General features: G+C 36.0%; 1 protein-coding gene across 1 annotated transcript in view; it reads left to right on the forward strand.

The window, feature by feature from the left end:
* Positions 1 to 17,150, forward strand: part of LRRC2 (leucine rich repeat containing 2) — a 76,846-nt gene that overhangs the window by 10,689 nt on the left and 49,007 nt on the right. Inside the window, exons 2-3 of the mRNA XM_015615586.1 lie at positions 1,213 to 1,358; positions 12,838 to 13,048. Of these exons, the coding sequence (XP_015471072.1) occupies positions 1,234 to 1,358; positions 12,838 to 13,048 (336 nt within the window). The 5' untranslated portion in view covers positions 1,213 to 1,233. The remainder of the gene's footprint in view (positions 1 to 1,212; positions 1,359 to 12,837; positions 13,049 to 17,150) is intronic.

The raw sequence follows: 17,150 nt of genomic DNA on the forward strand, positions 1-17,150 counted from the left end.
TGCCATTAAAGAATTAGTAACTAAGCTTTCTCCTTGTCCATTGCTACCAGTTTTCCAGCATTTTATACTAGAGGTGATACATCCACTTTGACCTCCCTTTTCCGGCTGACATCAGTTCTTAACTGCCTGGAACCTCATAAACTGGGACCAAGCCTTTGTCTGTTGAAATGTGTTTCTATATGTGATGTGGTTTAGGAATGGTGTTCCCCAATTTAGTGCTCCCACTCAAAATATATCAGACAATGTGCTGCTCTCTCACTGCCTGCCTTCCCCTGTAGCAGGATCAAGAGTAGAATGGGAAGCAAAAGGTAAAGGTCATGGGTTGAGATAAGAATGATTTAGTGGAAACAGCAATTAAAAAAAAAAATTAACAGTGACAACAATACTTATAATAGTGTACAGGACAGGTGGATGATTCACATGTGATCGCTCATTATGACTTGGAGTTATCTGACTCTGCACTCCAGTAAACTGAAAAAGACAGGTGTGACTACCTCACCATGTGCTGAGGTGAATAACCTCAGGGCTCTGGCCATGGTCCTACTGGCTGCTGTAAAGGCAACCCTATTGACTGGCCAGAGAAAGGACATCTTAGTACATGGGGACCATGACATGTCCACAGAACCTTCCCCATGTCTCTGCCTTATGTAAGTTTTTTTTTATTGTGTGTGTTATGGGGCTGGTCTTTCAATGCCTTTCACAGATAAGCACATATTTATGGAAACACTGGAATTTCACAAATTCCATTGAAGTAGGACAGCTTGAGGTCATAAAGATCAATACACAACAACTCCAGATGAAGTGCTTTTGAAAGATTTAAAATTAATAAATTCTTTATGAACATTCATTTTAATATTAGTCACAGAAATTATTAAAAATGCAAAGCCTTTAAAGCTATTTTCATCAGTGTTACTTAATCAAACCAGTATTTTTTTGCAACTCTGTCTTTATCTTGGAAAGGAAAAAAATGTAAGGAATACAAAAATTCAATGTGTAGCTGTTGCCATGGATTTTATGTAGAAGTCAATTGTGTGCCACATTGATTACTGCCAGCACAAAACCCTAGATAAATTGGGTAAGATGGAAAACATACTATGCTAATATTTCTTATGACCTCAGCTTTTTTCCCCAGACAATTTTAACGAAACATGATAGTTTAGATCTTTATTTTTCTCATTATTCCTTTTCTGAAAAGTTGGCTTGTTCTTGCAGGAGAAGCTTAATGCCAACAATATGGGGCATCAGGTGGTAATATTTGACTTTTCTGTCATAAGAGGACTGTGGGAAACTCGAGTTAAGAAGAACAAAGAACGTCAGAGGAAGGAGAAAGAAAGATTAGAACAAAGTGCATTGGAGAAGTAAGATGACTTTTGTGTTGTTAATTTTAACCAAATCTGTTCTTATTATCCATTAACATTGCCATATGCTAAATATAATAAATGGAAATATATATATAACAAATATTATTAATATACTAAATAATAATTGTTGATTATTAAAATTTTGGGTTTTGGGTTTGATTTCAATGACATCTTATTTACTTTCCTCACATGATAGTAAGAGAAATGCAGCACAAAAAATACTTATGTTTCATTAGTTTCTGCTCTTTCTTATGTAGATTGTAATATATTAATGCTAAATTTTATTGTTTACCATAGACATAAATTGAAGAGAAAAAAACCATAAATTTGTACCTTTCTATTTCTCACATGCAACATAAAAATATGGATTATTAATTATAGAACTTGTGAACACACGCTCATAAGTTTCAGTACTAAGAAATACTTTAAGTCTTTTGTTACATTGACAGGAGAAAGAAATGGAGTTAAATTAGTGGACACATTAGATTGCTTCTGAATAGGTAATAGCAAAGAGAACAGGAATTGTTAGGTTATTTTTTCTTGTTGGGGTATTAAAAAAAGCCTTGATTATAATGCTTACACACAAATACAATTTTATTGTTTTTATATTGAATTTATTTTTTCTTTAAGCAATATTTTGCTTCCCATAAGAGACTGTTAAATATTAAACTGTGTTGCCAAGTTTGGAAACATATGACTTAGCAATTTCCTCCCTCTGAGAAGAGAAAAGAATAGAAATCACTTTCTGTTTTAAAAATAAAATGCACAGGGTTAAACAGTGCCCTTGTTTAAGAACATAATTGCATTGAACCTTTGTGTGGTGTTTCAGAACTCTCAGGATATCCTCACTAGTATTCTCACCACTAGTGCAGCTACACTGACAACAGAGCAGATGGTCTAAGAGGAGACCAGGGTAATTCAAAGTCTGACTGTCCTTTCCATGGGACCTTTCTCTTCAAAACAGACATAGCAGCAGTCTTGGTTTCCCCATCTCCACCAAAGCCTACATTAAAAATTTTAAACCTAACTAAATAAGAAGAAAAAAAAAAAAAAGAAAAAATCAGTTCAGATTGAATTCTTTAGCAAGGATAAGCTTTCTTTTTGGTGTGAGCTGTGTCTTGGTTTCAGCTAGGAATGAGTTAGTTTTCTTCTTAGTAACTGGTACAGTGCTGTGTTTTGGATTTAGTATGAGAATAATGTTGATAACACACTGTTGTTTGGATTGTTGCTAAGTAGTGCTTAGGCTAAGTCAAGTATTTTCCAGCATCTCATTCTTTTCTAGTGAGGGGTTGAACAAAGAACTGGCAGGGAACACAGCCAGGACAGCTGACCTGAATGTGATATTCCATGCCATAGAACTTTTTCTTGCTATATAAATTGGTGGAATTGGCCAGAAGGGAGTGATTGGTTCTCAGGAATCAGCCAGGAGTGGATCAACAGGCTGTGAGCAGTTGTATTCAACATAATTTATCTTGGGTTTTCTTTCTCTTTTTTCGTTATTATTATTGCCATTATTATTATTATTATTATTAATATTGTTATATTTTACTTTGTTTCTGTTATTGAGCTATTCTTAACTCTATGCAGAAGTGTCACTTTTTTTCCTGATTCTCCTACCCATCCCACTACAGAGTTGGGTAGAAAATGTCTGTGTGGTATTGGTTGCCATCTGGGGTTAAACCATGACAGCTGAGAGATGGATGTTTGCTGTTTCCCTTATGGTAGAAAACACAAGTGAAAGGATTTGGGATCGGACTTGATCAAACCTTATTTCTGTCCTAATGTGAAGAACATGTCAACATACCCCTTCCACTTTTTGTTTTTGGTTTCCTGTGGTGCAGATGATAATTTCTGAGTTCATTAGTACAAAACAATTAATGCATGATAAGTTTTCCCTCTTAAGAGGGAAAGAGGGTAGCCTTATGTCCTCTGAGGTAACTAATATGAGCTCCCATGGCTTTTGTCAGTAGCAATATGTTAAGAATAAGTTCTTACAGTGGCTTTTCCATGAAAACATGAAAATGCATTCTCCCTATTTTTTCTGCCTGTCGTTAATTGCTGTAGACACACTTCCATCTGAAAAAGTGGGGCTTCACTGCTTTTTCTGCATTTTTTCCCACTAATGACATCTAAATTCATGCTCTTATCTTCCTGTACCACTCAAAGATAGGAAATTTGAGATCTAGTGCACAGAAATAAAAGTTCCCAGGTGCATTTGCCACATGCACAAAGAATTTTTGTTTTCTTCTTTTAAATTGCAATTTGTGTATTGTATTTTTTATGGCTGCGTGTTGTCATGCACTCAGATTGTTTTCCAGTTAGCTCTACTTTTAGAGCTCCTGGAAAAAAATAAAAAGAAGGAAATACATTAGACTTTGTCTGCTGAAAATGATTGATCAGTATTACACCCTCTGAAACAAATGGCAAAGTTCATTTTCATTCTCATGGTGCAGCCTTGTAGGATGGCCAAAACTGATAGAATAATGGTCTAAGTAATAAGAATATTAGTAATAAAATGCCAAATTCAGCTAAAAGAAAATCTTCTTTGTTTTATGAGGTGTGCAGTGACCACTGGCATTTAGGTCCTAAATGTCAGCTCACAAGTTATTTCTTTAGTGCTTTTCAGTGGTCTCAAATGTTAGACCAAAAATATTAGAAAACTTTGCTGATTTTTAGCTTGAAAATATAGATAAAGTTGTATTTCTAATTAAATAATAGAAATAATGTTTCCATTTCATTATTTTATGGACCTCTGCATTGACTAAATTCAGGTATCATACTCAGGGATTAAAATTTTAGTATTGTCAGGTAGGTCCAGTGAAATCAATGCAAGTTCATACTGTGCCACAGTAAGAAAGATTTTAAGAATACTTTGATCCAAAATGAAAATTCCCCAAAGGACATTTAGAGAGGGCACTTTCCTGAAACTAAGACAGCATTCTAATGTTTAAGATTCTAGATATTTACTTTTGACAGAAGTCAGAGTGAATTCCTAAGAAGGGTTAAAAGTAATCGTTTCTCTGCAAATACACTCATGGAACAGAGGTTGGAATCTGGCCTTTGGGGATGTTTTGTTTTTTTCTTTTTTTAAGCAAAACCCAATTTTTCTCAAATAGGTTATAATTTGCTAATGGTTTTGAGATTGTGCAGTTCTTTTATATGCTGTGTTGCTATGTAAAATGACCTGATAATATGCAGTGAAATGCAGTGTGTATTATTCCAGAACAAATTCTCTGTTAACCTCTAGGGAGCATTGTTTGCCTTAGGGCAAGGTAATTTAGTTCGTGCAGCCTCATTAAACAGTAACTTGTAAGATAATTTTTGACTGAAGATTTTCTTAAGAGGAAAATCTCACAAATGAATGAAAAGCTTCAACTGTGCATTAAAGGTGAGAACTTGTAAAAATATTTGTTTACAAAACAGATGTTTAAGCAACTGGCCAGTGAAAGCTAATTCTAGACAACCAGCTACTGAGAATGTTGGCCTTCTGAGGTACTGGTATCTGATAAATTTTTTTGTGGATTAATTCAGTCCTCTGTTTCCTCTTTGGTTTTGTGGGACTGTGAAAGTATTGCAGTTTAAAGAACACATGTAAACCAGCAACTGAATATAAAAGAAAAATAAATAGAACAGTGTTGTGGGTAGACTTCTTTTCATTTTATGTCATGCTTTTGATCCTGTCAGGAAACCCCATTTGAAACCTTCCACAGGATATGGACTACAAACTCATACAAAAAGTGTGCAGTATCTTGAGAGCTCCTATATATTGGTGAAAATGCTTACTATGGAAAGAAATTTGTATTTACAGCACTGTTTTATATCTAGTCTTCTAGGTTCTGGTAGTGGTGAAAAATCTTTTATTGTTCCCCAAAATCCTGAATGTTGTCAGATGATCCTGCTGTGGTATGATGATTTTCTGCATTGATATTTCTTTATTACCTGTCTTCTTGTCTCTCTCTTTTTAATTTTTTTTTTAAACATTATCTTTTATTTTTTAAGGGAATAAGAATGAAAGCTTAAAGTTAGTTTTGGTGGTTTTTTTTTTTGTTTTTTTTTTTGAGGGATTGCAACGTTTGTTATTTGTGTGAAAAGCAGGTAAAATAAATCTGAAAGCTAACAAGTTAAGCATTCAAGTGAGGAAATGCCAGAGCTGTTTGCCCAGATTAGCTATCTAAATCTTTGCTGTGAAATGGCACAGCCTCTTCTGCTCACCAACAAGCATGCAACAAAAATAAAAGTTTGTTCAGATACTTCTTCCAGTGTCTCTTCTCCAGAAATTACTTCCCAAAGTTTGGCAAATTAAATGTGCATGTATTATTTTTTGATTTATATACTTCCCAAATATTAAAAGTCAAAAGCAACAAGAAAACCACACTTTGCTGGCAGACTGACTTCTCTTCCCGGAAAGGTTACATATTTGTTTAATAGAAGGGATTTGTCTCTATTTCTCTGCTAAACTTCAGTGTTATAACTCTACTTGTACCTGAACTAAGATTTTATTTGTTATCTTTATTGTCCTACTCAATACCCAATGCAGAACTTTTTCTGTGCTAGTCTGAAACTGAAGCTGGAAGTCCCTTGTCTCCAAACACAAATTATAGTCAACAATTTTGTTTTCGATCTCCAGGACAAATAAGTATACTAAGTTATTTGCCTTTGTTTGTAGGCGCTTTTGCATAGAGACCATGCATCTAAAGCAATGCACAGACATGCATTGTAAGATGAAAGCTGCTGTTCAGGCACAATCCTTTAAAATGCTTGCAAGAGTCTGGCACTGATATGGAAATTTGATCAATCCAATTGAATGTGAAGAAAATGTTACTCATCCATCAGGAATATTATTCTGGGCTGAGTTCCAATTTTACTGCGATCTCTTCTAAAAATTCTGTAGGATTATTTAATGATCCTGTGCAGATAGTGATTCTGACTTAAACAGTGCTCAGGAACTCTAAACTGGTGTCACCATGTAGTGTCTCAGTCAATTCTTGTGTCCTAGTTTAGAGGAAATAGTGCCATCTAACGAAACTTCCTTTCCTTTACCTAGGAACCTCTACTTTCTCCCAGGAGCTTCTAATCAGACATTGGCCAGAGGGTACCTGTTGAAGGAAGAACAATTGAAATAAACCCAGTTACACCCACTAGTTTTGATGGCTATGAAATCCCTACCAATGCACTCTTCTTTTCCAAGCTGGTTGCTCCTTTGAAAGGTCCAATAACTGAGTTTCTTGTAGAGTAACTCTTTGCATCAGGTTTATTAGATTCATAATTTTGTTGGAGAAAATAAAATTTCAAGCAGGGAACTCCCATGTCTTTGAAAAGAAATATGTATAAAAATAATAATAAAAAATATATGCCATGAATCTTTTTTTTCTGAAGGTATAGTCCAATAGTGAAGTAGCCCTTGGGAAATGATCACCTGAAGAGGAAAAAGACACTAACCAAAATGAAAATACTTGAATCTGCTATTTCCCTGCTGATCTTATTTCATAACTGTAGAGTATTGTCCTGAAAGCTTACTGTAAAAGGCAATATATTGGAAAATAACTTGCCAGAGTAAAATTTCTCTGTACCACATATGTCTGCCAGGTGTGCTTTTTTGTTACAGATATATAGGTATGAAACTTAACTTTTATTTATTTTTTTTTTGACAAACATAAATAGCATGCAACCAGTCTTTTTAAAAATTAGTGGGACTATTTGTATGATTGAAGAGGAAATACTGTAACACTTAGCTGAGTTGAAACCTTAGAGCTCATCTGGGCCCTTTGTCCAAGAAAAATATTTTTTGTGTTCATACTCTCACCTAAATTTGGCTTGACTTTACTACCTTCAAATTTCTTACTACTGAAAATAATTGTTGTTTCTTTAATATGATTTCAACAGCTTGATCAAGGCCTAGAGGAAGATGAAAATATTTTATTGTTAAATAGTATTAAAAAGACATAAGCTTCAGGAGAGCTGTGTTTTTGTAACTTATTTGTCCTATGTGGAAATGTATTTCTGGAATATCAGGTGTCTTTATCAGGACCAGAAATTTAATTTCACTAAAAGTATATTAGTATTCAAGAGATTTATTGTTAGTGTGGACTTTTTTTTTTCTTTTTGCCTCACTGGTTTAGAGGCCTTTACTTTTAGATACCTTTCTTGAAGATCCATGTAATAGCCTCCAGATATGACAACCATGGTGGAAATTCTAATTTGAGGATTATCACCAAATGAAGACTGGAAAAAGTCTTCATTTTCACAATGATCACTTAAAAAGTACCATCAACTCAGAGCAGAATGACAACCATGTAGCCAAGTAGATCTTTTTGGATTGGTCTCAGCTGAACCTGCAAATTTACAGCTTTGTCATCTTTTCTTCATGATACACACTGGCTTGATATAAGTTGCTACTCCAAGCCAGTAAGGTTTGTAATGAATATTTTGGGTAGTGTGTAGCTCGAGGGTACAGCCAGGTGTTGTAAATTATTAGACCCTTTACCCATGGGAAATATAATGTTTTCATTCTGAGATGTACTGTACAAAATTATGCACTTTTGTTGCTCCATTATTAATTCACCTTCCATCTGTTCAAAATGTGCTCGTACACAACACTTGCATTCTTTAGAAGCCTAACAGAGCACTTTACCATAACTTAATGTATGAGTAAAAAGGAAATTTGACATAGGATTTCCATATCAGTGTGCAATATGCATGCTGAATTCCCTAGCAGGTTTAATTTTAACCCTTGTCTTTATTCTGAGGTAAATATTTCACTGACTGATTTGCTCAACAGTGATTTTTGTTGTATGCATTTTATTTCACTTGGCTAGCAATGGCCTCCTGAGTTTTGTGCTTTGTGCATGTTATCAGCAAACTGTCAGAGGGCAGTTTGTTTTTTCATCTTTAATGTAGCTCCCTTTTTTACCATTTTTTTATATTTCTTGTTTTGACAGAATAAAATTTTAGACTTGAGCCCTCTACTCTAGTGTTCCTGGGGTCTACCTGACAGAGACAGTGCTGATGTGTAGTAATGCAGCTGACTTTTTATTGAATTAGACTTTTTGACCTCTTTTTTCTGTTGTTTAAGTTTCTAACATTCTTATAATTTATACAGTGAGGAATGAGTCAGCAATTTTCTGGGCTTGAAAGAAGAGCAATGAATACAAAAACTTCCCCATTTTGTAGGCAATTTTTTTCAGTGCACTAAATTATGCACTGAGTGAAATATTTATTCCTTTAACAGAAAATGGAGGAATTCCATAGAAATGAGAGGGTAGTAATGCAGAGTTAAGCTTCACAGAAGGAAAGTTCTATGTGGAGGACAGGAGAGTGTGAGAAAAAGCAGAACAGCAGTGTTAAATAAAATTTGGAATATTTAAAAAGAATTCTAGATGTTTTATTCTATGGTCCTTATCACTCCTGCCTTTAATTGCTCAGATTACTTTGTTCTCTTCCTTGAAATTCAGTTAATACCATACCACTTCACTTCCTGGCTGTAGAGAGCTTTTATAGCTATATAGCTACACTCACTGGTACACAAGTTTTGGAACAAAGTATGAGTAGGTGGTTTGGGACTATTTGTTTTTTTCTTATAAAACATGAAAATATTGTTTTGTAGCTTTTTCTAGCAATCTCTTGCTATTACAATATCCACACTCTGTTGTCTTGGCAATTTCTGGGGTACAAATGACAGATTGAATAGTTAAGATCAATACTAAAAACTGTATTGGCTCTTGTGTCAAAGCATCTAACAGGTTTTTTTACTACCATGTCTACTGGTAGTTAAAGTATGGGAAAGTGTCATCTGAGCACTTCTAGTGTGCAGCTGGTGGGGATATCCTTAGTAGGGCTGCTTAGTGAAATCTGGTGTTTGCATATCTCTCCCTCTGTAACAGAAAATTTGGAAATATTAGCTGTAGCTTGCTGATATATCACAGTGTGGGCTAAGGAGCTGTATCTACTTTAACCTATTTTCTTGTCTTTGTCATATCAAGTAAATTTATGCAAGATTTGTGGAGATACTGTGTGTAGTTGGTAGACTCTTCCTTGACTGTCCTAACACCTTTAATCCACACTAGGGATGCGCTGGGCTGAATGTTTTTCTGTCTGCCCAGTCTATTTTTTCTTAACTTACATATCACAGCTTGAATGTATGAAGTATGGAATATTCCACAATGCAGTAGACACTGAGAGAAACTGGGAGATTTATTTCAAATGTATTTAGTATTCTCACACCTCCTCTATTGATACTTTTAATACCAGGAATTCTTCCAGATGTTGACTTGTGACATGTACTCTGATCTCTCTAATGAAAACTGAAGCCAAAAATGAATAACATTTCTGCAGCTATCAATAACTTCTATAACTATTCCTTTATTTCTCCTTTCATGTTTGGAGAAGTTATTGTTCTCCTCATCTCTGTGAAGCTTCCTTCATCTGATATGCTACAAATCCTTTTCCTACTCATTTGTATACCTGCAGTAACTTCATTTGCTCTTTTGATGTTTATCAGAGTTAGGTTTTCCTTCTAATTTTTTTCATTTGAAGATATATACAATTTTCCCTTTTAAAAGATATTTCTGTAATTTTTGAAATAAGGGATAAAGAGATCCTTACTGTCTTTTCATTAGAAGGCACTTTGTCTGAATTTGTGCAGTCTTCATATACTCTGTCAACACTTTATCTAGTGAGCTGCTTTTTAACCAACCTCACTCTTAATTCACCTCCTGAAATATTTGTAGAAGGTGCTTTTCTGAACTTTCCCTTTATAAAGATGTCACCTAGGAATACATTGCTGTCATTTTTACTAAAGGGGCTTTTTGCAGTTCTCCTGTGTTCCATGTGTAGTGTGCTGCTCCTTGAAACTCTCCTCTGGTGGCCCCTCAGGCTTCCTCCTCTGATAAATGATTGTATGTATTTACCAAAAGTGTGGAAACTGCCTGCAGTGTGTCCGTGTGCTCTGTGTCTCTGCCATTGCTGTGCTCTCTGCTTCCAAGTCTTTCCAAAATCCCCTGAGATTTCTGAAAGTGCCACAACTGTCTCAATATTTTTCTATCTAGGCATGTAGTTTTGCTGTCTAAAGATTTACTTTGATAGTATTAAGTCAATTATGACTTTTCATCTGTATTGTATTTTCAATCTGCTGTTGTATTTTTATAAGAGTGCTCTGCACTGCAGTTTCATACCTTGTTATGGATGTCCAAAAATTATTTATTTCAACAAGACTTTGGGGCATGCTTCTTGTACCTAACTTTGTAACTTGTTTCTTGTATGTGACTTAGAACCAGACATTCTGGTTTTAATCCTGACAAATGTGGGGGCCTTTTATGATGGACCCATGGCATTGGTGGATAGGGGCAAAGCAATGGACATAATCAACCTGGACTTACACAAAGCTTTCAGTGCTGTCTCTCACGACTTTTAATTCTATACAGGTGGTCATGTATTTGATGGATGGACTGTCTGGTGGATAAAGACTTGGCTGGATGGCCACATGCAAAGTGTAGTGGCCAGTAGATCAATGACCGAGTGGAGACCTGTGATGAGTGGTGTCCCTCAGGAGTCAGTGTTGGGGCTGATGCCACTCAGAATCTTTGCTTTGGTGACATGGACAGTGGGATTGAGGGTACCTTCAGCAAGTTCACTGACAACACCAAGCTGTGTGGTGTGGTCATGCTGGAGTGAAGGGATGACACACAGAGAGACATGCTTGAGAGGTGGGTTTGTGCAAAACTCATGAAATTCAACAAAGTGAAATGCAAGGTCCTACACCTGGGTCGAGGTGATCCCGGACATATCTGCAGAGCCAGTAATATGTTCAGAGCTCAGAAAGCAGCTGTGTCCTGGGCTGCATCAAAAGCAGGTCAAGGGAGGTGATTCCATTTCTCTTCTCATTTGAGACTCTGTATCCAGCTCTGGTGCTCCCAAAATAAAAACAATATGGAATTGTTTGAGCAAGTGCTCAGGAGGCCATGAGGTTGATAAGAAGACCGGAGTATCTCACTTATGAAGACAGTCTGAGAAAGTTTGGGTGGTTCAGCCTGGAGAAGAGAAAGTTTCTTAGAGATCTCACAGCAACCTTCCATTATCTGGAGAGCTGTGACAAGGAAGTCAGAGAGAGTCTCTCTGTCAGGGCCTGTAGTGAAAAGACAAGGGAGAATGGCTTCAAATTGAGAGAAAGCTGGTTTAGATTAGATATTAGGAAGAAATTCTTTACTGTGAGGGTGATGAGACCCAGAAACCAGTTACGCAGAGAAGCTGTGGAAGCCCCATTCCTGGAAGTGTTCAAAAATCATTTGCTCATTTGTTCACAGCTGAGGGGAGAACTCAAGCAACCTGGTCTAGTGAAAGGTGCCCCTGCCTGTGGCAGTAGGGTTGGAACTAGATGATCTTCAGTGTCCCATCCAAACCAAATAATTCTATGATTTTATGATTCTGTTTCATGTGACATTATTTTTTACATCTTAGCATTATAGAGAAGAATCCCACGATTAAGTGGTAATATGTGTAAAGATCTTCCTGTTTGAACTTTATAAACTTGCATGTATTTCTCTTTCTAGGACATGACATATTTAATTTCTTTAGGGGTACTTCATCCTGAACTTTGTGTCCTTCTTAAGCTCTTGGTTTTCTTCAATCCTTTAGATTAAGGTTTCTATCAGAGGATGGAGATGACATAAATGAATCTTATGTACCACAAGATATAGAAATCAAAGTGTGAGGTCAGATTCATGATGCAAGGGGCTCGGCAGAGTCTCATTTTGGTGTAAGGAAGGCTTGATTCTGTTAATCAACCAGTTCTTTAATTGACTAAGCTGAAATAAATCTTTCCTAACTAAAACATGAGCTTTTGACAGTGCATAATTATGTCAAATTGAATTTGCACCTGAAGTCATATGAGAAAAAGCTTGCCTTGGAGCTGATGCAGAAGTTACACTGAAATTGAATCTGAAATCAGTTGGCATGTGATAACTTTGACCTTTACCTCCTAAGAAGGTATTAGTGTAAAAATTAAAATAAATCATTATACTTGAACAAGAAAGGGCAGGGAAAAAAGGCAATTATTACTTTTTTTTTTCCCCAAAGAAAATGTTTTCATATATCTCCAGATACTGAATTTTGTTTATGCATAGAACTTGTCCTGTCAGAATATATTTCCTATTCTATCAAATTAAAGGGCATAATTTTTGCTTTTTTTCTGCAACAGTTTGCTCAGTCTCCACTTTTCTGTTATTCTTTGGCTGTCACTCTTTTAGTGTCAGTGGATGAAATCCTGATCACTTGAAATCTATATGAGTGTCTAGAAAATCTTAGCGTAACTCCAGGTAATGCATATTTTCTTAATATAGATATATATGTATGAAATTAGCCAATACCTTAGATGAACAACTGTACTTTGTTAAGTACTTCTGCAAACACAGATTAAGCTTTAGAATTTACCTGCCATATTTTTTCAGCTGATTCACATAAGCTTTTTTTGGCACTATTTCAGGATAAAACAGGAGTGGAATTTGATACTAGAGTGTCGTAAGAAAGGTATTCCTCAATCAAAATACCTCAAGAATGGCTTTGTGGACATCAATGATAAGAACCTGGACACTCATGGAAGGACTCCTCAGCTCAAGAAGAGTCATGCCTTGTCAGACGGAGTAAATAAGGAAAAAAACAAGTTTATTTTTCAGCTTTCTGGAGAGCAGTGGACGGTAAATATAATAGAAAATATGTTTCTCTTGGTGAAGAGCTTTAGTGTCTTAGACTACATCCTTTAATCCCTCCTTTTTTATGGCAGATGGATATGAAATTGATGCTTTTTCACAGTATGAGAAGCAATCAAACTATTTGCTAGTGCCAGTTTTCAGGTCTGTGTACTTTAAATTCTCTGCTGATACATGTAATTTATCCCTCTCAAAAATTTTGGTATGGGCAATAACACTGCAATAAGGTCTCCTTCTCTAGAATTCCCCAATGGGTGAAGAGAGATGAAAATAATATTTGTTGTCTTATTGCTGTCCTCTACTAATCAGAGATCTGTATTATTGCTCTAATGGTGTGATAACACTTTTTCAAGCTCTGCTCAACTTAAAACGAATATTAGTGTCAATCCACAAGGGTCTCAAAAAAAAAGTACATTTGACTTGCAGATATGTTTGATGTGAAGTAGCAGTTTGCAGGTAAGATGTGAATTAGTGGTAGCTGGAAATTGAGCAAGTGGTGGGTTAGACCTTTTCTGAAGCTTTCTGGAGTTGTAAGAGCTTTAATTGAAATGCATTTGGAGATATGCTACTTTATTAATGATAATGTGAAATTAAAATTTTGAATTTCATGTAGTATTTTCATTCAAAAAATATAAATCAAAACATTGTTAAAAAAGCTAGAATTATTTTTTTATTGATCTGAAGTGTAACTTTATAATAGATTTGATCTTGAATCTGATGGTGTTTTCTTTTTTCAGCATTTTCTTTTTCTTGCTTTAATTTCCTTCTGAATAAACATACAATATTTGAAATTTCTGGACTACAGAAAACCCTTGCTCCCATTCAGCTCTACTAAGGATACTCTTTCTTCAATTCATACCAATCATTGATCTGATAGGACTGGTCTCTGGGGAGCTATCACATATCTTCATTCAAGAACTTGGGATTTTGGAAGTGATGTTTAAGACGTGTAGTTAAATACTGCATTCTTTGGGTATTGTAAACCCTAGTTTATAAGAACTTAAGAAAAAAAAAAAAAAGAAAAGAGAGACTACAGCTCCTTAGACACTGATGTAGTAACAACTGCAAATATCTTTAATGCATCAGAGTGCAGGGAGTTGCATTATTAAACTTTTCTGTTGCTTACTGTCTCTTGCCAAACCATTAAAATTTTGCTTTGTCATCATAAGCTAGGCTTTACATTAGGAGGCAAAAAACACAACAAACACACGTTTTGTTCTGTTTTCCAGAATATTTAATTCTAATTTGATCTGAAAAATCCCATTTAAGAGAAATTGGTGTACTATTACCTACATTATGCCATCTTGACCAGTATATTCCTAGCCACCGTGGGTTTTGATATCTTATCAGATGCTCAGTGTGTCCATATCAAACAGCCATCCAATCTCATTGTCCAGCTCTAACCTAGCTAAAGTGGGTTTCCTGTTTCAACAATAATCTGTAATATAGTTCAGGTGTCTGCAGACAAAGATGCAATCACAGATGATTTATTTAGAGATCAATACTTCTTCAAAATTGAAGTGTCACTTTCTAACAGCTGACAATTATTTCAAAATTGTCAAAACTCACTTGACAAAGTTCTGAAAGAGGTATATATCCACTTACTGTAGAAATTTTGTAGCTTTTATTTGTTGTACAAATCATACAACTTATTTTGTTTTCTAAAATCTGAACCGATGATTCTGAACCAAAGACAGAATCAGATAGTATAGTCTTTTCCCCTATTACTTTCTCACAAAAAGAAAGTATTCACATTTAAGCAAAATGAATTTTCAGACTATAAAACCAGTGCTGCACGGTCTGGCAATCTACACATGAATAAAATCTGTGGATATGTGACAATTTTCTCAGAGAAGGCTGTATGTTATGTAGCTGGGAGCTGCGGTGTCAATTGTGGTTTAGTATTTTTTTATGTGCTTTGTGCACAAATACATCTATGAGTTGAAAGTTTCGGTGATTAAGCACTCAGGGACTTGGAGAAGTCAGAGCTGGGATTACCTGTGCAGATTTATGGGCACATAACCAGCTGGATTTGCTGTTGACTGGCCACTTACCACTGGCAACAGCAAACAGCACAGTCCTGTAAAGTATCCATTTGGGGATGAGCTGCTGAATTTTCTATCTTCCCTTTAGCTGATAAGTATTTCTATTATGTTTCCCCTTTTCTCTCATCAATGAAGCAGTAATATATCCTCCAGACAGTTGATAGCTAAATCTGAGCAGGTTGTTGGTGTGACTTAGAGGTTTAATTTTGAGAACAAGGCTTGCTTCTGAGCTATACCATTTCTTTTTATGGATGCTGGGAAGCTAAGTCTCACAGAGGAGTAATCCCCAGCACAGGGATGTGGCTTTAACATGTCCTTTCCATAGGTATCAATGTCAGAGTGCCCAGGCTGTCTAGATGGTGAAAATGTAGCCTTGTTGGAAGGAACCTGCTGCTCTGTGCTCCATATTCATGTAGCAACTGGCTTGTTGATTCTGCATTGTTGAGTAGGAGGTTAAAAATTGGTTTTGTAAAACACTCCATGATGGAATCATAGAATTGTTTAGGCTGGAGTAGACCCTTAAGTTCATTGAGACAGAACGTAACCTAGCAGTTGAGGGATGTAATCAGTGCCTTTGGTTATGCTTCAGCAGAAGCACCATGAGGCTATCTGGCACCTAGAGAACATGGTCTCTCCTTATCTCTAAGGATACCCTTCATAGCCACAGTACTTGTGGATAGGTAACAGTGTTCACCCAGCCAAAAGAGTTTGGCATAGTTTGGGTAAATATTTTGAAAATAATCTGGATCATGCTTTTTTTGAAAATAACATCAGACCTTCTTCTGAGAACCTTAGTAAAGGTGAAAATCAGAGCAGATCACATATTTTGAATTCCTAATAGGAACTCTTTCCTTTGAGACCTCATGCCACTTTTTTTCCCACCTCTCAAATATCATTGTTATAATGTATTTTTATTAGATAGTGACCTACTGTTCTTTGTACTTATAAAGTAATTTTAACACATCTGAGAAAATATAAAGCTCTTTGAAGGCAACAAAACAGTGAGGGAAAAAGGGGTAATAATTTGGAATAATTAGCCTTTAACACTTTTTGGTATATTTTTACTTTTAGTGTTCGTGACTATGGGCCTTCCATAAAAGCATGTATTCCTGTGAAGAAGATTAATAGAGTGAGTGATTTATGGATTTAAAGCCAAGGACTTATAACACAGTGTTAAAGTAGACAAGGGAGCAGTGGAGTTTGTACTTTTAACAAAGCTAGAGTGACAGTGAGATCAGTGAAAAGAGACTGGAAATAAGAAGAATCAAACACAAGTCAGGCTTTCCTAGAAGCAAGAATAACAGTCTTAAACACAATACAGCTAACACTGGGCATGCCTTGCAAGGGATAAATACAGAAATGAAAACTATTTTGATGCCAGGAAAACAGAAGGAGGAAATGTTAGATTGCAACAGTAAATAAAACACTACAGTGTTCTGTATGAAAGTCTGTACCATTATGAAAAAGCTCACTTGAAAACTACTAGGTTAGACAAGTAGGCACAAAGTAGTAGCTAAAGAGACTAGAACTTAATTTTACAGTATATAAATTCTGAAAAAAATGTGTTCTCTTTATGCAGATTCATATTTCCTTATAGGTCAACAGCACTGGATGCAGAATTAGTCTCTCTGCTTGAAGAACAAGTACTCAGCAAGTCCCTCTGAATTTGAAACACGTTTTGTAACCTGGGTTCTGGTTTAGCCATGCCTGTCAATGTAATCAGCTTCAGCCTGTGGGCAGTGGTTGATAACTACATTTATGACATAGTCTTACCTTTGTCTGTCAAAGCTCCATCTGGCTGGGGCTGTTTGGCAACATCCTTAAGGTTCAGGAGTCCTTGTCTCCTTTGTACATGCCAGACAAATATTTTAGGCTGGACATTAGGGAAAAATTCTCCATAGAAAGAGTGACTGAGCATTGGAGTGGGTTGCCCAGGGAGTTGGTGGAAGCACTGTCCCTTGAGGTGCTTAAGAAAAGAGTTGATGGCACTTGGTGCTTTGGTTTGACAAGGTGGTGTTAGGTCACTGGTTAGACTCTGTGATCTC

The sequence above is a fragment of the Parus major genome, chromosome Z (assembly GCF_001522545.3).
Source record: "Parus major isolate Abel chromosome Z, Parus_major1.1, whole genome shotgun sequence".
Taxonomy (NCBI): domain Eukaryota; kingdom Metazoa; phylum Chordata; class Aves; order Passeriformes; family Paridae; genus Parus; species Parus major.